This window comes from Calliphora vicina, chromosome X, assembly GCF_958450345.1.
Source record: "Calliphora vicina chromosome X, idCalVici1.1, whole genome shotgun sequence".
Classification (NCBI taxonomy): Eukaryota; Metazoa; Arthropoda; class Insecta; order Diptera; family Calliphoridae; genus Calliphora; species Calliphora vicina.
Window position 1 is genome coordinate 5,399,540 of NC_088785.1, and position 24,805 is coordinate 5,424,344.

Here is a 24,805-nt window from a genome sequence, read left to right on the forward strand (position 1 = left end):
AACTGATTTTAGTAAAACTTTCAGAGTGTATTTAAAATTATCTGGACTATAATATTCTTAATAGGTTTTACTTAAAATTCGTTTCGCAAAACTTAAGTCGCAGGTACGGAAAAACTATAGGAGGTATTGACATATTAAAAAAAAATCGATTTGATGATAAAAAAATCTGAAATTTGTTTAACGGTATCCTATGCAAGTAATTAGCTTTTATTTTAATATTTCTTAAAATATGTTAATTTTTTGTCCCACATTTCTTGTTCTAGTGGCTGAGATACGTTAATGACCTGGGGATTTTTTGTCTTTTATATCTCATTAGAACTTAAACTATGTGTTTTATGTCTTTTACATAAAACTGAAAATTTGTTTTATACGTTTAATACTTCATTATCGCCTAATGTATTTAAACTAAATTGATTACAAAAAGTTATGCCGCAGAAAAACATTTTCTCTGTGACCATCTGTACTTTTTCAGTTTTTAGCTTATCAGGTTATCTGGTTATAAAATTAAAAATAACCGCTGTATATCGTGATTACACAGGACAATAAAATCGAAAAAATTTTAAAGGCTTTTTAAACCACTACACAATTTTGATGTATTGTGGTTCCAGTAGTACAAATGTGGTCCAAATTTTAAATTCTATGGAGAAATTTTTTTTCTAAAATTGCGAAATTTTGTAGATGTTTCTGCACATAATTTATGATAACTCAAAAAGGATTAGTCCGATATAACTGAAATAAACTTGGAAAAGTTCAAATTTACATAACCTTTAATCTTATTGTAACAAAAATTTTAACAAAAACAAAACACATGTAAAATGTGCATTCAAAGTACACGCTTGCTTGTACGCACATATAATTTTCTGAAAATAAGCTAATTCACTTAATTGTGAATAAATTCGAAAATAATCAATCGATTTTTATGATCGATATCTCATTTTGTTCCTATTACATGTGGCTTTTTGATAATGTAATAAATTTGAACAATTTCTGCTGATTTCGATTTTTCATGATTTTTATAAAACCAAAAAAAAAAATGCATTTTTTACGTAAAAAATATATTGTTACGAAATTGTACTTGAATTCAAATATAACGATTTTAAGGGCTGATTTAAAAGTAGCATAATGCTTTCAAATAACAGTGCTGTAATAGCAAACTGTAACATATCTGTGGGCATTATTAAATAAAAGCTTTCAGTTGATTTGATCGTAAGTTGGCAACGCTGTATATTCGAATTCGAATATTCAGTTAAAGAACATTGTAGAAAGTACACCACATATGGCGTATGTATTAGTAAGATCTAGAATATTCGAACTTTGACAGTTAAAGAGCAATCTAGAGTGCAGATGGCAGTGTTATAAATAGTGGCAGAGGTTGCAGTCATTAGTGAGTTTATCAGAGACGCTATTTGAATAAACATCAACTGAGTGCCTTAAAGTGTGCTGTATTTTTCAAGTGAATTCGTGTACATTATAAAGTGTGTCTGTATTTCTGAGAATTTATAAACGTGTATAAAAAAAAACATTGAGTGACTATTTAATTCTGTTGTTGTACATTTTAAATAAATAAAGAGTTGTTACAATTTTCAAACTACTAAACGGCTTTTATTTGCAATCAAAAGTATCCGGTTTATTTAAAGGAAATAAACCAACATTTTGAAAAGGTTAAAACGTAACAATATTTTTTGCTTAAATTTGTTATTATAACTCCGAAACTACTGAGCCGATATATGTGAAAATTTGTACATAGCATGGGGAAAATGTTTTCAAAATTCAATCAATCGCAAGAAGAACATTAACTACACAATTTTATGTATATCAAACAAAAAAGTAAAATTTTGTGAAAATGAGCGAATTCACTTAATTGTGAATAAATTCGAAAATATTTAATCGATTTTTATGTAAAGCTTTTTTTTGCTGTTGACCTGTGTTATTGTTAAATATTGAAATACTTGAAATTTGGTTAAATGTATATAATTTGCTCATCATGAGATGTAAATTTTAAAGGTTTTTACATTTATAGACAGAGTAGACATCGATTAGTGACATGTATTGATGAAAAAATAGTGTCCATTAAACTACATTTTCAAACGATATAATTTTTAAAGGTACAAAAAGTTCAATTTTAAACTCGCAATTGTGTTGTACCATCTAGGCATGTCGTTGCAGGGGGCTTCAGTACGAAAAATTGCAACATACATAGTATATTGGGGGGAGATGGTGATATTTACTGTAAATAAAATGACGGAAATAGTATTTTTAAAGAAATTACAGAAGTACATTAATTGGCCTAATAAGGCATTGAGTCTGCAACTATGCTCAGATATTTGATGAGTTTCGTCAACGAATATACTCCAAATATTTTCCACCACTAGAAATAAGCAGATACCTACATAAGCTGTAAACATAGTTATGGATTGAGAAAATTTGGTAATATTTTTCAATGAATTTTTGTTGTTGTTGAAATAATGAAAGAAACACATAACCCGCTAACCAAGCAACCGTGGACGACCTTACTATGCGGTGACAAATGCATTAAAGTAAATCGAATAATTGCGTACTGCTTTCTGGAAATATTAAGGCAGAGCCTCTAGGCGAGGAATCCCGAATAAAAGTCATGTAAATAATATTTAAAAACACTTACCAATGTTCCGGTTAACCGACATAAAATGTCCAATAAAGTATACACAGCTAAAAAATTTTGGTTTTTAGTAGTTAGGAATGGTTAATATTAAATGCAAAAGTCCATTTTATCTATCTATCTTCTTCTTTCATATATATAAAAATGAAATGGGCCATGTATGTAATGGCATCACGTGAGAACTGCTGGAGCGATTTGGCCGATTTTTTTTATTCGATTCGAAATTCAAAACCATCAGGAGATGGTTTGTAAAGAAAAAAAATCAAAAATTCCGGGTAAAACTCGGCAATTGTTTTTTGGAGTTCAGTCAACTGTAATAAAAAAAGTCCCCTAAAGTATGCAGTACAAATTTGGACATTTTATTTGCAAATAAATAAGAACAGGCAGGGTTGGAGAAACTTGAAGAACTAACATTAGTAAATAGCTACCGGGCGAAGCCGGGGGACGGTCTACTAGTTTTGTTAAAATTTCAAATCGATAATTTAGGATCGTTTACATAATCTGTTAAAATTTCATAGGGGTAACTAAACCAAATTAAGTAGTACTTTTTCGTTCTTCAAAATGGTACTTTTTGAATTTTCTATAATATTGAACCTATAATCCGGAAATTACTTTAGGGTTCAATTATGGAAAATTGGTACTTTGTCTTCAAATTGTACTTTTTATTATATTAAATTATTTTACTTATGTATGTACATAATAGTTGGCTATAGTACTATTTCTTTATTGTAACAGTACTTTTCGAATATATTATAATAATAAACCTAAAAATTAGACACACACGATTCTGAATGAGTTAGAATTCGCAAAATGTGACTTTAGTGGTACATTTATTTTGCAGTTTCAATAATAAGGGGCCCAGAAATATGAAATTAGGCATTCATGATGCTGTGTGGGAATACAAAATGTGGGTATTTATGGTACTTTTTTTTATACTCAGCCCAATTATGAATAAAAAATTCCGCGGGAGTTTGTTCCCCGGGAGTTTTTTCCCATTGAATTTGAATAGGAAAAATGAGAAAAGGGGAAAAACTCCCGGGGAATTTTTATTCATAATTGGGCTGACTAATAATACGTTTAGAACAGAGGTTCGCAAAAATAAATCCTCTCACCAATACACTTACTCTCACCAACACATTCAATTCTTTATTTTATTCAGTGCACCTACAAACACACAAATACTAAAACTGAAAAAATAAAGAAAAAGTCATACACCAGTGCTCATGCGTATTCCTAGTTGTCTCGTTGAGTGGACAACGACTACTAAAATGTAAGAGCATAAGAATACGTGTGATTTTATTTTCCACAATTGTGGTATGGGCTGCGCATTTCTGGTTTAGAATGAGCTAGAATCGACATTACAATGAACCAATAAACTTGAAACTAGAATTATCCTGAATTATTATTAACTAGCATAACCCGGTGCACTTCGCCCCTACCCAAGTAAAATTAAAAAAATATGAATGGAAATACGAAAATAACACATACAAAATTTGAAAATCTCTCAATTACAGTTCACTTGATATTCGAAAATAACTAACTAATTTTGTATGGGAGATACCACTCCACTGCTCTGATGCCACCCATTTTTAAACCTTTTATGTAAATATCAAGCTTTACTTTAACTTTCCTTTATAAGGGAGGTGTCATTCCTACTAAGCCGATCATGCAGGAATAAATTCGTTTTTAGCTAACCTGCGTAGAATGGTAATAAATTGCTTGATACAGAGTTTAAATTCTTTTACAACTTGCCTTTAAGTTCGTAATAGTAAAAGCTAACTTTAAGTAATAGAAAAAGGTACCCTTAAAGTTAATTTTTACTATTACGAACTTAAAGGCAAGTTGTAATAATGGCCCTTAGAATTAAAGTTCTCCAGATATTAAAAATTAATTATTTACTTTGTGCCACAACCACTAATGCAATCCCGACCATTTTCAGCCAATCTGTGTAAAATGGTAAGAGAGCTATGCGGACAAAGTTTGAAGAACCTTGCAATTATTACTTTGTATGGGAGGTGACTCACCTCCTTATCCGACCCCTCCCATTTTGGGTGCTATGCCCTCTAATTTAATTTCGTCTATATTCAGCTAAACTCCGCACAGTAATAATATAAAAGTTAGCTTTTTAGTAATAAGCTAAAAGTTTAAACACTTTTACAATTATGGTTCTGCAGAACTACAGAACTGCCACGCCCACTATTTCAATCCCGAACAATTTCAGTGAAACTATGCAAAATTATAAAATAGCCATTTAGACTAAGTTTGAAGAATCTTTCAATTATAGTTCACAATATATTTAGAAATAACTATTTACTTTGTATGGGAGGTGACTCAACATTTTTTCCGGCCCGTCCCATTTTTGATTAAACTTCATGCAGTGATAAGTAATTGATTCGTATGAAGTTTGAAAACCGTCACAATTATAGTTCGCACATATTATAAAATAACTATTTACTTACATATGTATGTATGTACAATTACATATTTACCCCCATATGCATAAACAGATTTATAAAACAAAATTTCCATTCAAAATTTGTTTATAATCCTTTGACAAATTTAAAAATTGTTTATGCATATGGGAGTTAGAAAATAAAATTGGGCAAACACGCATTGCTTTGTTTACTTTTTAGCTTACGGTTCACATGTACACGTTTTTGCATATGTATTAGTAACATATTTAAACGATTTTAACTCCTAAAAACTGAACCGATTTCAATAAAATATATGTATATTCGGCACTTCTGTGAATAAATCCCTTTAAAATGGTATATTTCTTGCCCAAATTGAATGTATAATGTGAGCGTAAAAGGGGTCTAAAGAAATCGACTTGCCTATTAATATTATGATGATGATGATTCACAAAGGCAGACTTGATATGTAGTACTATTTCTTTCTTCTAATTGGGGTCAGCACCGGGTCAGCCAGTACTCCATACTTTTATTGGATATTTGAAAATAAACAATTCTTTGTTAAAAACACAGTCATTTGAATTTTAATTGTGAGGAAATACTTTGATGAATCTTTGGATGAAAAATTTTGTTTTTCATTTCTAAATTTTAAATTTTTCTACTGAAAATAGGTTAAAAGTAAAAACCGAAGAATAATTGTCGGTTTCGGTTTTAGGCCTTGAAAAAAACGCGGTTTCGGTTTCTATTAAAACCGAACACAAAACTCTAGTTTAAACAGTGCAGTTGATTGTGAAACTTGTTGTATATGGGAAATTCCACGAGAATCGCTACCACGACTGTAAACACAAAACCCTTGAAACTTTTTTTTCAAGATGATTTGAATAGAAGAAAATAATAAAATGTTACTATGTGAAAGTATTTAGATCATATTACAACATTTTAACCCTCCGTTAGTCGCAATCATTTTCAATAGAGATTAGTCGCAATGTATCAAAATGATATCAATAAAAGAAAGACGCGTTTGAAAATAATCTCTTCAGAAAGTTATTTACAAATTTACAAAAATTTCAACTTTGTGAAGGACCTGCAAAGGTTCCGAAAGGGACTTGGTACCGTTGGGTCAGCATCAGCCAAAAGATAAAAAAAACTCATAAAATTTTGTTTACATTTTATTAATATATTGATTAGTTTTGTAACATTTATAAAATTTCCTATTACAAGTCTATTTTATGGTATTTTACGCAACAGTATTTTCTGTCATTACAACATAAATAAACACCACAATGAGAACATGAAATAATTCACCGTTATTCTGGGTAAGCGAATATGCCAATAGGTAAAAAAAAATATATTATTCCAAAGATGATAGTGTATTTCAAAGTACTTTTGGGCATAAAGGGTCAAAATATGTTTAGTTTTCATTTTGCAAGCTTATTTTGTTATGGTACGTATAAGTACCGTCGGTCGACAAAGGGTTAAATTCAAAGTATTTAAAAGAATAATACAAATAAAATTGCAGTATAAATATATTTTTATCAAAAAATAGCTTAAAACTTAGGGTGTTTAAAAAATTAACAATAAAAAAGTTTGCCTGTATCAACAAGATCAGTTGCGACTAACGGAGGGTTAAAGACAAAAATAATAGTTTAAACCGATTATATTTAATTTTTTAGGCTAAAATTGCGGTTAAAACGAAGCTCCCAATTAGCATATAGTATGAAATGAATTGAAACAATGATTGTTTTTTTGCTATTGTCAAATTGTTTATTGAAACCGAATGTATATTTTCTATTCACTTTTTTATTTACAGAATATATAATGTTTTATTATAAGAGAAAAATCTGTCACGTACGGTATGTCACGTACGATATTAAATTGTATTTATTATAAAATCATCCAAAGATTGTTTTTATTTAAATATATGACGGATTGTAAACAAAAATATTACGTTTAGTGCAAGAAATTAAAAGAAAACATAACGCCTCTCACGATTCGAATATTTTCGCATATTTCTACATGTACCTCAAAATGAGTTCTATTTTATGTCACGTACGATATACCTTTATTTCGCTCAATATTTTGGACAACAATATTTCGAAAGAACATTTTTATTATTTTAAAATATATGTAGTACCCTCTGGAATGGAACATAAAGACCAAATTATTTTTCAGATACTCTTATTTTTGCCAAATCTATTCCACTCTATAGGTATGATATGGAATTGCCCATATGTTTTAGGGCAACATTATTTGAAAAATAATACGTTACGTGATTTTTGTGTATTTACCTGGTTCAAAACGGATCCCAGATTATCGGGCATGAATGTCTAAGAGTTGTATTTGATTGTTTATTTTTGTGGTTGGTTTTTGAAGGGCACACACTTGGTTTATGACTGACAATAGTTTACTCTGGCTTGTACATATTCGTTAGAAATAGAGTTGTTGTTATTGTACTTTGTAGTGCTATTTGTATGGGGAAATAACACAATTAGATAATATTATTAACTTATTTATTTCTAACGTTTTTCTACTCACAACCAAAAACACATTATTTATTATTTATTATGTTTATTGCATTTTTCACGTAAATTCACCAAATACCAAATTTTATGATTTTTATTTAATTTTTTTTTTTGTCGGAATTGTTTGTTTTATTACCTACTCAAACTATCACTAGTACGTACTCATTCCATTTAATTCGATTATTTATTTGTTATGTTTTCATCAGTTGTTTTCATTTCTCAAAACTGACGACCGTTATTTTGATTATTTTCTTTTTAAGTTTTTGTTAATTTAACTTGAATTATGTTCGCCTCGAATTGAAGTTAAAAGATGCTTACAAATTGGTATATGATTTTTATTTATCTTTTTTTAGTTGTTATGTTTGTTATTCTGAACTGTCAGGGAATTTGTTTGTTTGTTTTTAAATTATTAACTACTCAATCTATCACTAGTTCGCACACATTCCGTATAATTCGATTAGTTATTTAGTTGTTATTACTTTTATGTTTTCTTAAATTAAGGTGCACGATCAATTAATTTTATTTCTCAAAATTGATCGTTATATTGATTATTTTCTTTGTAAGTTTTTTGTTAATTTAAAAGCTGCTGCTGCTGTTTGTTTTTTACTTTGACTAACCTACTAAAAGGTATATGATTTTTATTTATCTTTTTATTTTGTATTATTTTTTAATTTGTTATGTTTTATATTCTTAACTGCCAGGGAATTAATTTGTTTTAAACTATTGACCAATCAATCAATCTAACTATCACTAGTACGTACGTACGTACGTATACATTGCGTTTGATTCGATTATTTAGTTGTTATTACTTTTAGGTTTTCTTAAATTAAGGTGCACGATCAATTATTTTTATTTCTCATAAGTGACCGTTATTTTGATTATTTTCTTTGTATGTTTTTGTTAATTTAACTTGAATTATTTTCGCTTCATATAGAATATAAAAGATGCTGCTGTTTTCTCACCTCGAGCATTGCAACAGAAGACAAATTTCGTTCAAATCATGGCACATGGACACAGGCTGGCTGGTTGGTTGGTTAATCGACCGATCGTTGCTAAACTTGCGGCTTGGCAGTCAACGATATTTGAATCTAAAGTGTGGCATTTAGAATTTTCGATTGTTTTATGATTTAGTTTATTTATTTACTTTTTTTTTAACTTAGCGCGTGTAGTTTTTAAAATTGGTTTGTTTGTGTTTTGTTTTGTTTGTTTGTTTTCTTGCACTTGCCACAATAATAATAGTTTTTATTTTGTGTTATGGCATGCTGTTGTTGTTGTTGTCATAGTTGCTGTTGCTGATGTTGTTGTTGTAGTGGTTTGCAACATAAATGTATTTACACGTTGACGGACTGACTGACGATGATGTTTTTTTAAAAATAATAATAATAACTAACGGTTGTTGTTACACATGAATCGGTCGGCATGAGAAGAGAACTTGTTTGTTGTTAAAACTAAGCGTAAGACTTAACGACTAATGGCTTGACTGGCTGGCTTAACTAACTTGACTACTCAAGTCGTTGCGCGTTAATTTGCGAATGGCTGAACACTAGCAAAAGGAACGGCAACACCAACAATATAACGACGACAATAATAATAAGAAAACAACAACATACTACATATAAATAAATATGTATGTATGTATATAAAAATCAAACAAATAACAAGTAATCACAGACACAGGCCTTCCTTACTTGCTGCTGCATGGCACAAAAATATGCATACATGCGTACGCGCGTGTCTGAACACACACGTTCAACAACGAAGGCAATGTCTCACTGAAAAACAAACAACTCTCAAAATTGAACAAAAGATATCCATCCACATTGTAGATGGATGTGTTGCCATTTTAGCAATTTCAGTGCTACATTCAGCACTACTTTGTTTAATAAAAATGTACATACACTAATACCCCGGGTTGCGTCCCTAATTGGGCCTGGAGAAACGCGATGCAATCCGAAACGACACAAACGAAGCACGATTTTCCATACATTTGTGTTGATTTTCATTTAATTGGTTCCTAGATTCATAATTTTTGCTGAAATTGAAATTTTTTTCAATACAAACATTTTCATATTAACGGCGCAAATCGAAGTACTAACGACGCAACTTCGAAGTCATGCGACGCAAACTGAAACAAAAACGATGCAATTCGAAGCACTAACGACGCAACTTCGAAGCCATGCAACGCAAACTGAAACTAAATCGACGCAACTTCCAAATCACACAAATTTGGATATATATGGATATATACACTTCGTGAGAAGGGTTTATATAAGTTTGTCATTCCGTTTGTAATTTCCACAATATAATTTTCCGACCCTATAAAGTATTTATATTCTGGATCCTTATAGATAGCGGAGTCGATTGAGCCATGTCCGTCTGTATGTCTCTCCGTCTGTCTGTTAAAATCAATTTTCTGAAGACCCCAGATATCTTCGGGATCCAAATCTTTAATTATTCTGTCAGATATGCTTCCGAGAAGTGTCCTATTTAAAATCAGTAAAATCGGTCCACAAATGGCTGAGATATGAAGAAAAAAACATGACAAACTCGATTTTTGACCTATATCTGGATTACTAAGTCATTAATATAGGCAATATGGATATCTAATGATAGATATTTCAAAGACCTTTGCAACGACATATATAGGATTTTTTAACCCGAAAAACCAAAAAAAAATTTAAAATAACAATTCAAAAAAATTTTTTACAAAAAAAAAACAACTAAAAAATTAATTTTGTTTACCTAAAAATATTTAAAATTCGTATTTTTAAGTATAATTTGGTGAAGGGTATATAAGATTCGAATATAAGCTCTCTTACTTGTTTTTAAAAAAAATGTGCTAAATGCTTTTTAGAATAAGTTTGGCATTTCGTTTGTAATTTCTACATTTTTCATTTGCTACCGCACAAAGTATATAGTTATATATATGTACATTAGAGTGACAATCAGTTGTATGGAAAAAATTTTTTGTTAAAATTTTGAAGAGTGCCGGGTGGAATATTGTGACACTAAGCCTAAATGTTAAGTGCTGAAAATTTGAGCCAAATCGGGCAACGATTTCTGGACGCGCATCGAGGTCAAAGTTCAGATATATGCAAAATTTTACTGTTAATATGGAATAAATAGGTGAAACTCGTTAACTTTCTGCATTGTTTTCTAGAAATATGTAGATTTATTTATATTAATGAATATTACATTAAAAAAAAGTTTTGGAAATTAACCCTGTATCTCCTTTGGTTCAAAATGACCCAAAAACTGTATTATCGCCAAAATTAGAGAAAAATGCAAATTTTTCAGTTTTTGAAAAAAATTTGCTGCTAAATAAATACTTTTGCAATTGAATGCAAAAGAATCGAAATATGTACGTAATTATCGTTGTAATGAGATATAAATGACAAAATTTGATTAAAAAATGTTAAAGTTATTACAAATTCTCCAGACCATTACCGTGTTTCAGACCACTTGAACAAAAAATTTAGAAACAAAATTTAGATATTTCGAGAAAAATTAAAATAAAAGCTCATTTTTACTTAAAATATGTCCATATTTACTTGTATATGAGTTTTTGTCTTCGTAGGATACCGTTAACCTATTCGCAGGTATGGCCAAAAAAAATAATTTTTTTAACGGCTGTTTCAAAACTCCATTTTCAAATTTTTAAAAATTTTGTTAAACAAATTTCAGTTTTTTCCGATCATCACATTGGGGTTTATTGAGATCAAAATAGGGAATAAAAATATGAAAAAATTATGTCAATACCTCTTACAGTTTTTCCGTACCTGCGATTGAAATTTTGCGTTTTTCAAGAAAAACTAATTTTTTGTCCATATTTAGGCGAATGAGTCCAATTTCCTTACTGTTATAAATTTTAAGTAAAACCTATTCATAATATTATAGTCCTTGTAATTTTAAATATGTTCTGAAAGTTTTACTAAAATCGGAAAACGATAACCTTTGAATCGTGAAGGTCAAATGCCAAATTTTTCAATATTTGGAATTTCTAATGAAAAGATAGCGAAATGTTACATATTTTTGGGCCGATTTTCATGAAACTTGAGGAAAATATATATTGGGGTCTAGCATTTACAACAACAGTGCAAAAATGAATTTTAACCTTTAAGAGGACTTGGGGTCAAAACGGTTGTGTTTTTCTTGATTTTAAAAGTTGAGAATAATTTGGACCCCAAGTGCTGCTAAGGGTTAATTTCCATTTTAGTGCTGTTATTTTAAATTCTGGACTTTATGTTATATTTTCCTTAAGTTGCATTAAAATCGGCCCAAAAATATATAACATTTCGCTATCTTTTCATTAGAAATTCCAAATATTGAAAAATTTGACCTTTGACCTTCACGATTTTAAGGTTAACGTTTTCCGATGTTAGTAAAACTTTCAGACCATATTTAAAATTACCAGGATTATAATACTGTGAATAAGTTTTACTTAAAATTTATAACAGTAAGGAAATTGGACTCATTCGCCTAAATATGGACAAAAAATTAGTTTTTCTTGAAAAACGCAAAATTTCAATCGCAGGTACGGAAAAACTGTAAGAGGTATTGACATAATTTTTTCATATTTTTATTCCCTATTTTGATCTCAATAAACCCCAATGTGATGATCGAAAAAAAATGAAATTTGTTTAACAAAATTTTTAAAAATTTGAAAATGGAGTTTTGAAACAGCCGTTAAAAAAATTAATTTTTTTGGCCATACCTGCGAATAGGTTAACGGTATCCTACGAAGACAAAAACTCATATACAAGTAAATATGGACATATTTTAAGTAAAAATGAGCTTTTATTTTAATTTTTCTCGAAATATCTAAATTTTTTTTCTAAATTTTTTGTTCAAGTGGTCTGAAACACGGTAATGGTCTGGAGAATTTGTAATAACTTTAACATTTTTTAATCAAATTTTGTCATTTATATCTCATTACAACGATAATTACGTACATATTTCGATTCTTTTGCATTCAATTGCAAAAGTATTTATTTAGTAGCAAATTTTTTTCAAAAACTGAAAAATTTGCATTTTTCTCTAATTTTGGCGATAATACAGTTTTTGGGTCATTTTGAACCAAAGGAGATACAGGGTTAATTTCCAAAACTTTTTTTTTAATGTAATATTCATTAATATAAATAAATCTACATATTTCTAGAAAACAATGCAGAAAGCTAACGAGTTTCACCTATTTATTCCATATTAACAGTACAATTTTGCATATATCTGAACTTTGACCTCGATGCGCGTCCAGAAATCGTTGCCCGATTAGGCTCAAATTTTCAGCACTTAACATTTAGGCCTAGTGTCACAATATTCCACCCGGCACTCTTTGAAATCTAAAAAAAAAAAATCGGCTGTCACTCTAATGTACATATACATCAATATATCGGGAAATCGATATGACTGAGATATAAGGAAAAACTAGGACAGGATTTTTGTATCTACATATATCTGAATTAATATAGACAATGTGGATATCCAACACGTAAGAGAGCTATATTCGGTTGTGCCGAATCTTATATACCCTTCACCAAATTATACTTCAAAATACGAATTTTAAATAAATTTAGGTAAACAAAAGAGGTTGTCCTGGTTTTTTGCTCATATCTCAGCTGTTGACTGATTTTGCTGATTTTAAATAGGAAACTTCTCGAAAGCATTTCTGACAGAATTATTGAAGATTTGGATCCCGAATATATCTGGGGTCTTCAGAAAATTGATTTCAACAGACAGACGGACATGGCTTAATCGACTCCGCTATCTATAAGGATCCAGAATATAAATACTTTATAGGGTCGGAATATTATATGTATAGTGGAAATTACAAACGGATTGACATATACATATGTATATCTCTCTCACGAAGGTGAAGTGTATAACAATAGATACATATTTCAAAGACCTTTGCAATGGCCAAAGTAAGTCGGACCTACAATGGGGTTAAAATCGTGAAAATATTTTTTACTTCCATTTTTTCTCACCCAAAAATATTTTTCTTATAAATTTTTATTGAAAACACGATAGGGCCCAAGCGAAAGGAGTTAGCTGGTTTGGTATTGAAAATGTGCAATAACGGTCCATGATTTCACCCCATACAGGTGAAACAAGAGAAACATGTTTAAATAATATTAGCTGTAGTAATAAATTCATACTTACTTTCTGTATTTTTGTGTCAACATTTATTTAAATCTTTTTAAAAATTTATTGAGATATTTCTTTTGATAAAATGGTCCCGAATAAGTAAAGAAATAGATTTTGGATTTTTTGCATTTATGTTAATAATAAGTTTATCTTGAAACTGATATTTGTTCCATTAAAATTTGTTTGTAACAATAAAAAAATATAATTTTTTCTTCTGTAGAAACTTTTTTAGTTTTTAACGTTTATTTAGTATCGATACGGTTGTGTAATTTCAAAAATTCGTCATTAAGTATATGAAAAATTAGTGCAAATTTTTAGCACTTTAAATGCACATAATGTCACGGATGTGTGTCTTATGTCAAATTTATTACCACCTAGAAAATCCTAGATCCTTTTCGGAAATGCGAAAGTTCTAAGTATGTAATGTACATGTACAAAAAACCTGTCTATTTTTTGCTGTTCTCCGTAAAAGTAAATTTCATATCTTTATTTATTTTGCAGCCAGCTGTTTTTTTTTTAGCTGTTTGGCAGCTAGTAAATATTTTTACAAAAACAAAATCCATGTTGTTTTTTGTAGAATTGAGTCTAGCTGTAAATAAATTCGTCTTGCTTAAAACTAACTTCATGCTAGAAGTTAGAAAAGTCCAATTCCGGACAAGTTTTGGTATATCGAGGGAAAAAGTTACATATATAAATTTCAAAAATTAAAAAAAATCCTTACAATTTTCTTTCATACACTTTAGAATATTTAAGGGACTTTAACAGAATTTCGCAATAAAACTATGAAAACAATCACAAGCAACTACATCTGTATTTAGAATTTTTGTATACAAAACCAAGGTCTGCTCAATAAATTTAGCCTACCCTGGCAACACTGATACCGACGTTACGAATGAGCATGATGTGATGAAGAAGCAAACGTGTACATTTGTATGAATGTGTGTGTGTGGTGACTGAGTGTAACAACCAGCATCCACCACACAGTGTTACAAAACGGGTCGAAAAGTGCACAAGTGCACAACACCAAGGTACATTGAACATTTAACAAGGCTAACTCAAAAAGCCCGAAATCTCGTTTTTTTGCGAACCGGTTAATTTAAAATGTTGATTTTCGGTTAACCGGTTTACCCGGTTTTTATCACTCTCGGTTAAACGGTTTTTAAAATTTGGGTCTAAAATTAATAAATCTCATGTTTTTGTGCATTTTTGCGAACCGGTTAATTTAAAATGTTGATTTTCGGTTAACAGGTTTTTATCACTCTCGGTTAAACGGTTTTTAAAATTTTGGACTAAAATTAATAAATCTCATGTTTTTGTGCATTTCTTATATTCATTGTATACACATTTATTGGTCTGATTTGAAAACTAAACTGCTGGATTACAATACAAACCTCTTTAGATTAATATTTTTAAGAATTACAATGATTCTAAATAGTAGAGGACGATGAGTTTACTGAAAAACTTTTTCAGAATAAATTGCACATAATGAACTATTAAAAATTGAATTCCGCATAATTCTAGAAGTTAAGCTAAATCTTAATAATGATTCACTATAAACATAGTGATGATTTTACCAAACGTTAAATTGAATTTGATTGAATTTGACTTCATTAGTGTGTTTTCTTCTAAAAATTTTATTTTATTATTCATTTCGTTAGCTTAGTGTACAAAGTCCTTTTCAGAAATGTTACATAATGTTATTAAAAATTTCCCAGGCCACTGGAACAAGAAATACAAGGTGGCGCAAAAGTAATCCTCCTATCAGAAAATGCTATAAATTTTGCGATTGGCCCCTAATGTCAGTTCTGTTTTGACATTTGTGTAGTAAACACATTCGAAATACACGTTAATAAATAATGTTACGCTACACTGCTCCAGAACGCGGAATATTACTGTCTATTTATTTTAATTATTTAATTACAGCCAAAAACATCGGAAGTTTACTTTTGCGCCACCTTGTATGTGAACAAAATTAACATATTTTGAGAAATATAAAAATAAAAGCTAATTTTTACTTAAAATATATCTGTAGTTACTTGTATATGAGTTTTTGTCTTCGTAGGATACCATTAACCTATTCCCAGGTATGACCAAAAAAATTTAATTTTTTTAACGGCAGTTTCAAAACCCCAATATCAAATTTTTAAAAAAAGAATTACAATTCGTAAAGAATCTTGCATTGAAATTAAATAAATTGTCATTAAAACAAGTAAGAGAGCTATATTCGTCTGTGCCGAAATTATCACTAAATTATACTTCAAAATAAAAATTTTAAATATTTTTAGGTAAACAAAACTTATTTTTTTTCCAAAATTGTTTTTTTAATATTTTGTAAAAAAAATTTTTTTAATTTTTTTTTAAAATTTCCAAATTTTTTTTTATTTTTAAATTTTTTTTTTAATATTTAGTGAAAAAACTTTCTATGGTCTTATAGACGTCGTTTCAAAGGTCTTTGAAATATCTATCATTAGATATCCATATTGTCTATATTAATGACTTAGTAATCCAGATATGGGCCAAAAATCGAGGTTGTCCTGGTTTGTCCGATTTTCTCTATTTTAAATAGCAATCGAGCCGGAAGAATTCCGGAGATATTGATGTATGAATCGTGTATGTAAGCTATTTGGGGGCTTCGTAAAGTTGATTTCAACAGACAGACGGACATGGCTTAATCGACTCCGCTATCTATAAGGATCCAGAATATATATATACTTTATAGTATCGGAAAATTATATTGTGGAAATTACAAATGGAACCTTCTCACGAACAAGTGGGTATAATAAAAACAAGTGGGATTTTAATTTGCTGTTGTTTGATTCCATTTATTAATGAATCTATCTGACACTCATTATATCTTTTATTTATACGTTGGAAAATAACTGTTTACTGTGGAGTTGAGATAATTTTTTTGATATAACCATAGATTCTGACAGAGCACGTCAATATGAATCTATTGTTATACAAGTAAGAGGCTATATTCGTCTGTGCCGAATCTTATATACCCTTCACCAACTTATACCTCAAAATACAAATTATAAATATTTTTAGGTAAACAAAATTTTTTTCCAAAGTTGTTTTTTTAATTTTTTGAAAAAAACATTTTTTTTGAATTGTTATTTAAAATAATTTTTTTTAAATTTTAAAATTTTATTCTGTCCTGGTTTTTTCCTCATATCTCAGCCATTTGTGGACCGATTTTGCAGATTTTAAATATGAAACTTCTCGAAAGTATGTTTGACAGAATTATTGGATCCCGAAGATATCTATGGTCTTTAGAAAATTGATTTCAACCGACAGAAAGACGGACATGGCTTAATCGACTCCGCTATCTATAAGGATCCAGAATATACATACATATATACTTTATAGGGTCGGAAAATTATATTGTTTTTTTTAATTATAATTATTCACGAAGGTGAAGGGTATAATAAAAGTCTCCGTTGATTCTAAAATAAAGAGTTTTTGATTTAAAATTTTCTGGATAACCGTAAGTATAAATATTGCTATAAATATAGATATCATATCATTTGGTTTCATTACACTGTGCGTCATACCACCACCTTTGGGTATGCACTTGTTGTTTTGAGTGTGTTTTTTTTTGTTTTTTGTTTTTTTGTATTTCGAATGTAAATCGTATTACTACCGGAGAAAATTTTGAATCCACATTGTTGATTGCGGTGTGGTGCTATGATCTGCTGTTGTTACATTGTACTTATTTTTTTGTGTTTGTGACTGACTGTATATGTAGGTACGTATGTAGGTATGTTTGTATGTATGGATGTGAGATGTTTGTGTGTGAATTTCATTCTATTTTCCCCATTGTTTTTAGTGGACGACTTGACTACAAAGTAAGCATTTGTTTGTTTGGTTGCTATTGTTGTTGATGATGATGATGATGTTGTTGTTGCTGTTGTTGTCGCTTATCTGTACTATTTTGTTATTGGTATATTGTGGGTTAACGTATTGTGTGCTCACTTGCAGCAGCAAATATCGTCGTTTGCCAAAACAATGAATGAACGAACCAACGAAAGAATGAACGAACGAACAAACAAACAAACGAACGAAGGAACGAACATTTGGAAGGATGAAATGTATGAATGAATGAACAAGTGTATTAAAGAATAGTAGGTATGTATGTATGTTGTTGTTCTTGTAGTATGTTTAGATTGTTTTGTTTGTTTTGATTGTTTTGTTTTTGTTGTATGTTAGTATGTAAGTACATATGTAAATGTGTGTGTGTGTAAAAGTTGTTTGTTTTTGTTATTGTGGGCGTGTGCTACGTTATTGGAAGAAAGCATCATTGCTGTTTTTATTATTATTATTATTGATTCATCATTACCATAAAGGCATAATAATGACAATAAAAGGATGGAAATAATAAATCATAAGAAAATCAATAGAAGAATGCACATGTCATTAGATGATTATATACGGTGTTAGTTTCTAGTACATACACACGTACTTGAAGTGTGTGTGTGCGTGCGTGTGTGTGTGAGCGTTCCCTGAGTATTTGCCATGTGATAAACTTCGTCATACTGATTAGTTCATCAATATGTTCACAAGAGTTGTAGGCCCACAATTGTTTTTAAAACACCCAAATATTTATTCATTCATTTATCCTTTTATCTAGCTTCTTATACATCCTTGCATCTGCATGTGGTACATTAATCGTACTATTCCTTCAATCATTTCTCCATTCATACATCCATCCATCCATCCATGTTGCCTGTCATCCATCCATTATAAATATGTCCAAACAAAAGACGGTAGTAGTAGTCTTTTGTTTTCAACATTTTCTACAAGTTTGTTGAGATATGTACATATGTATGAGTAAAACGTGAGAGCTTACATGTGTGTTTGTGTATGTGTGTCTAGAGTAGACTCCTCCCTTGCTAGCTAGCAATTTGCTAGGAGCACTTACACAAAAAACTTTAGTTTCAGCCAATTGTTTTGGCAATTACACGCTTTATGAGCATATTCAATCATCAGTAAAACCCAGTCACCCAACGAGAAAGACTTCGGCTGCTTGATATCGTCGTTCATTGTTTTTCATTTGTTGTCTAAAACAATGAAAACTTTTTGTTTTCCACTAAGGCATCGTATCAGACAAAGACAAAAACCTGCACCAATATATGTGCTTTGTTTTTGTTCTCTATGTGTCCAAAATTTACTGTTATGCGCGCGCAACCAGGGACTCCGTCAAACCAAACCCCCATAGACAGCCAAACAGAACAATGAAAACAATAGATCATTTAAACAACAAAACCTAGAGAAAAAACAACAACAAAAATATAATAACTAACCAAAAACACAAACAACAACAAATAATCAAAAAACAAGTAAGAGTATATTCGGCTGTGCCGAATTTTATATACCCACCACCACCACCACCATAATACGGTCATCGTTGGTTGTGTGCCTTTTATTGCCAGAAAATAATTAAATGTTATTTGTTTTTTACGAGATTTTAGCTTTAGCAGCACTTTTTCATTTCCCGGGAAATCGGGATTAATTTTTAAATTACACGATATCCCTAAGATATACCCTTCACCTTCGTGAGAAGGGTATATATAAGTTTGTCATTCCGTTTGTAATTTCCACAATATAATTTTCCGACCCTATAAAGTATATATAATCTGGATCCTTATACATAGATAGCGGAGTCGATTAAGCAATGTCCGTCTGTCTGTCTGACCCCAGATATCTTCGGGATCCAAATCTTCAATAATTCTGTCAGACATGCTTTCGAGAAGTTTCCTATTTAAAATCAGCAAAATCGATCCACAAATGGCTGAGATATGAGCAAAAAACCAGGACAACCTCGATTTTTGACCAGTTTTTTTTATCACATATATCTGGATTATTAAGTCATTAATATAGACAATATGGATATCTAATGATAAATATTTCAAAGACCTTTGCAACGACCTTAGTAAGTTGGACCTACAATTTATCAAAATTGGAAAAAATATTTTTTAACCCGAATTTTTTTTTTGACAAAAAAAAAATAAATTTAAAAAACAAAAAATTTTTTTTTTAAATTTAAAAAAAAATAATTTTAAAATAAGAATTCGAAAAAAAAAATTTACAAGAAATGAAAAAAACAACTAAAAAAAAATAAATTTTGTTTACCTAAAAATATTTAAAATTTGTATTTTCTCTCTACTTGTTTAATTTTATGAATGTAGACTTTTTAATAAAAAGATAAATTGACTCGATTTATAATTAATTCTGTTAATTCGATCGGCATAGAATTCTGTGACAGCCCTGAATAATGAACTTGTTATTGGTCTATTTGGGTTGTATGAATTTCTGCATTTGTTTTGGAGCTTTAAGCATCTTTTAGAGAATGTCAAGTTCAAAAAATGTTTTTAACGGAATTCCCTGTCCGGAATTCCTAGTCTCCACCTATTTCAATTGTTTCAACATTGGAAATTTGATTTTTCTCGATTTCACCAAACATTTCTAATTAACAAATAATATTTTCGTGAAAATGTAGGCACTATAATATAATGACTTCAACAGACAGTGGGACTCCGAAAAATATTTCGACAAAGGGACTGATCAAATAAATACATCCCATGTTTTTGGTGGAGAACAATGTTGGGCCTTATATGGAAGATATAACCTACTAAAGGGCGATAGTCATACAATTTTGTGAGTTGATATCTATGCCTCTTATATGGGATTAAAGACTGATTGTCACAAAAATCAATAGAATACAACTGATCTGTGTAAAATTGTATAAATAACGATATCGTCAATGATCAATTACACTGTGTGTAATTTTTTCATGGAGTCATGGAAATATAACCATAACGAATATACATACATATATACACTTTTTGGTTCTACGACTAATATTTCGATATGTTACAAACGGAATGAAAAACTCAATATACCCCCATCTTTTTGGTGGTGGGAATAAAAAACATTGTTACAAGTAAATAGCAATTTGTATTACGAAATACACAAATGTACTCTCATACATACAGAAACACATAAAATTTATAATTTTCATTCACACAAACGGACGTGTATCAGAGTTGCCAACTTTTTAAATTTGTCACAATTTTCTAGTAACCCAGCAAAAAATGGATAATAACTTGTAATTACTCCATAACTAACTTTTTAATGACTACTATATACTAGGGATGCCAAACGGGACTGGGTTTTACAAATCCCGGGATTCGGGATTTTAGAAATGTAAATCCCGGGATTTTTCGGGACCCCGTGTTTTTTCGTGATTTTTTGGGTCTTCAAAAATATAAAATTCAATAGTAAAAACTATTTATTTTGTTAATATATTTAAGTAAAAATATAACAAAGCACAAGCTAATGCATTGAATTAAAATAAATTTGACACAAAAGATATTTCATATTTATACCCGTATTCTGAACTTTATAACAGTGATAAATCCATAACAAAACTGAAATTTTTATAACTTTTGTATTGCTACGTTCATTACTATGATACCAATCGTATTAAAATTGGTAAGGCAGTTTAAAAGTTATTTACAATTGAAACTGGATAATTTTTGTCGAAAATGTTTGCTTCCTCCTATATCAGTGGTGCTCAAACACATACCATCAAAGCTTTGGTTGTGTTGGTAAAACAGCGGGGAATAAAAATAACAACAACACCACAACTGATTTAATTTTGTTCTCTGAGATGAAAACAAAGCAAGAAACACATGATCATTATAAGACAACACACAATTAAGCTTATAGTGTATGTGTATCAAAGTAACGTCAGCAGAATTTGCTTGCCCACTGCGACGCTGTCCTATATTAATATTAAAAATAAAAAGTATTGTTTTATTTGATAACAAAATCCTGGGATTTTCGGGATCGAGATTGGCATCCCTACTATATATCGTCTGCATTACAAAGAACTTTTCGTATATTTATTTGGGCTATTCACACGGTGTGCTATAAGTCATATTGTCAAATAAAGTACTAAAGTTTTACCTTAGTTTTACAAAATTGTTGTTGTGCTTCAAAGAAGAAAGTCCTAAAATAATAAGACTAAACAGTGTAAATCTAAGTCGAAAGGGAAAAACTCTTTATCGAGCCATAATAAGTCGGACCTACAATGGGTCAAAATCGGGAACAAAATTTTTTGTAACCCAAATTTTTTTTCACCAAAAAATCAATTTTTAATAGTTTCATTATGTGCAATTTATTCTGAAAAAGTTTTTCAGTAAACTCATCGTCCTCTACTATTTAGAATCATTGTAATTCTTAAAAATATTAATCTAAAGAGGTTTGTATTGTAAATCAGATCAATAATGTGTATACAATTAATATAAACAAGTAAGAGTGCTATATTCGGCTGTGGCGAATCTTATATACCCTTCACCAAATTATACTTCAAAATTTTAAATATTTTTAGGTAAACAAAATTTAATTTTTTTTCCAGTTTTTTTTTCATTTTTTGTTCGATTATTATTTTAATTTTTTTTTTTTTAAATTTAAATTTTTTTTTTTTTAAATTTAAAAAAAAAAAATTTTTAAATTTTATAAAATTTTTTTTTGTTTTTTAATTTTTTTTTTTTTGAAAAAAAAAAAATTCGGGTTAAAAATTTTTTTTCCGATTTTGACCCATTGTAGGTCCAACTTACTATAGTCTTATATACGTCGTTGCAAATGTCTTTGAAATATCTATCATTAGATATCCATATTGTTTATATTAATGTCTTAGTAATCCAGACAGACAGACAGACAGACAGACAGACAGACAGACAGACAGACAGACAGACAGACAGACAGACAGACAGACAGACAGACAGACAGACAGACAGACAGACAGACAGACAGACAGACAGACAGACAGACAGACAGACAGACAGACAGACAGACAGACAGACAGACAGACAGACAGACAGACAGACAGACAGACAGACAGACAGACAGACAGACAGACAGACAGACAGACAGACAGACAGACAGACAGACAGACAGACAGACAGACAGACAGACAGACATACAGACATACAGACATACAGACAGACAGACAGACAGACAGACAGACAGACAGACAGACAGACAGACAGACAGACAGACAGACAGACAGACAGACAGACAGACAGACAGACAGACAGACAGACAGACAGACAGACTGACAGACTGACAGACTGACAGACTGACAGACTGACAGACTGACAGACTGACAGACTGACAGACTGACAGACAGACAGACAGACAGACAGACAGACAGACAGACAGACAGACAGACAGACAGACAGACAGACAGACAGACAGACAGACAGACAGACAGACAGACAGACAGACAGACAGACAGACAGACAGACAGACAGACAGACAGACAGACAGACAGACAGACAGACAGACAGACAGACAGACAGACAGACAGACAGACAGACAGACAGACAGACAGACAGACAGACAGACAGACAGACAGACAGACAGACAGACAGACAGACAGACAGACAGACAAACATTTCTAATTAACAAATAATATTTTCGTGAAAATGTAGGCACTATAATATAATGACTTCAACAGACAGTGGGACTCCGAAAAATATTTCGACAAAGGGACTGATCAAATAAATACATCCCATGTTTTTGGTGGAGAACAATGTTGGGCCTTATATGGAAGATATAACCTACTAAAGGGCGATAGTCATACAATTTTGTGAGTTGATATCTATGCCTCTTATATGGGATTAAAGACTGATTGTCACAAAAATCAATAGAATACAACTGATCTGTGTAAAATTGTATAAATAACGATATCGTCAATGATCAATTACACTGTGTGTAATTTTTTCATGGAGTCATGGAAATATAACCATAACGAATATACATACATATATACACTTTTTGGTTCTACGACTAATATTTCGATATGTTACAAACGGAATGAAAAACTCAATATACCCCCATCTTTTTGGTGGTGGGAATAAAAAACATTGTTACAAGTAAATAGCAATTTGTATTACGAAATACACAAATGTACTCTCATACATACAGAAACACATAAAATTTATAATTTTCATTCACACAAACGGACGTGTATCAGAGTTGCCAACTTTTTAAATTTGTCACAATTTTCTAGTAACCCAGCAAAAAATGGATAATAACTTGTAATTACTCCATAACTAACTTTTTAATGACTACTATATACTAGGGATGCCAAACGGGACTGGGTTTTACAAATCCCGGGATTCGGGATTTTAGAAATGTAAATCCCGGGATTTTTCGGGACCCCGTGTTTTTTCGTGATTTTTTGGGTCTTCAAAAATATAAAATTCAATAGTAAAAACTATTTATTTTGTTAATATATTTAAGTAAAAATATAACAAAGCACAAGCTAATGCATTGAATTAAAATAAATTTGACACAAAAGATATTTCATATTTATACCCGTATTCTGAACTTTATAACAGTGATAAATCCATAACAAAACTGAAATTTTTATAACTTTTGTATTGCTACGTTCATTACTATGATACCAATCGTATTAAAATTGGTAAGGCAGTTTAAAAGTTATTTACAATTGAAACTGGATAATTTTTGTCGAAAATGTTTGCTTCCTCCTATATCAGTGGTGCTCAAACACATACCATCAAAGCTTTGGTTGTGTTGGTAAAACAGCGGGGAATAAAAATAACAACAACACCACAACTGATTTAATTTTGTTCTCTGAGATGAAAACAAAGCAAGAAACACATGATCATTATAAGACAACACACAATTAAGCTTATAGTGTATGTGTATCAAAGTAACGTCAGCAGAATTTGCTTGCCCACTGCGACGCTGTCCTATATTAATATTAAAAATAAAAAGTATTGTTTTATTTGATAACAAAATCCTGGGATTTTCGGGATCGAGATTGGCATCCCTACTATATATCGTCTGCATTACAAAGAACTTTTCGTATATTTATTTGGGCTATTCACACGGTGTGCTATAAGTCATATTGTCAAATAAAGTACTAAAGTTTTACCTTAGTTTTACAAAATTGTTGTTGTGCTTCAAAGAAGAAAGTCCTAAAATAATAAGACTAAACAGTGTAAATCTAAGTCGAAAGGGAAAAACTCTTTATCGAGCCATAATAAGTCGGA

General features: G+C 30.4%; 1 protein-coding gene across 1 annotated transcript in view; it reads right to left on the reverse strand.

Moving 5' to 3' along the window:
- Positions 1-9,331, reverse strand: part of Sox102F (transcription factor Sox102F) — a 61,300-nt gene extending 51,969 nt beyond the window's left edge. Inside the window, exon 1 of the mRNA XM_065514721.1 lies at positions 7,338-9,331. Within this exon, the coding sequence (XP_065370793.1) occupies positions 7,338-7,370 (33 nt within the window). The 5' untranslated portion in view covers positions 7,371-9,331. The remainder of the gene's footprint in view (positions 1-7,337) is intronic.
- Positions 9,332-24,805: the final 15,474 nt, after the last annotated feature.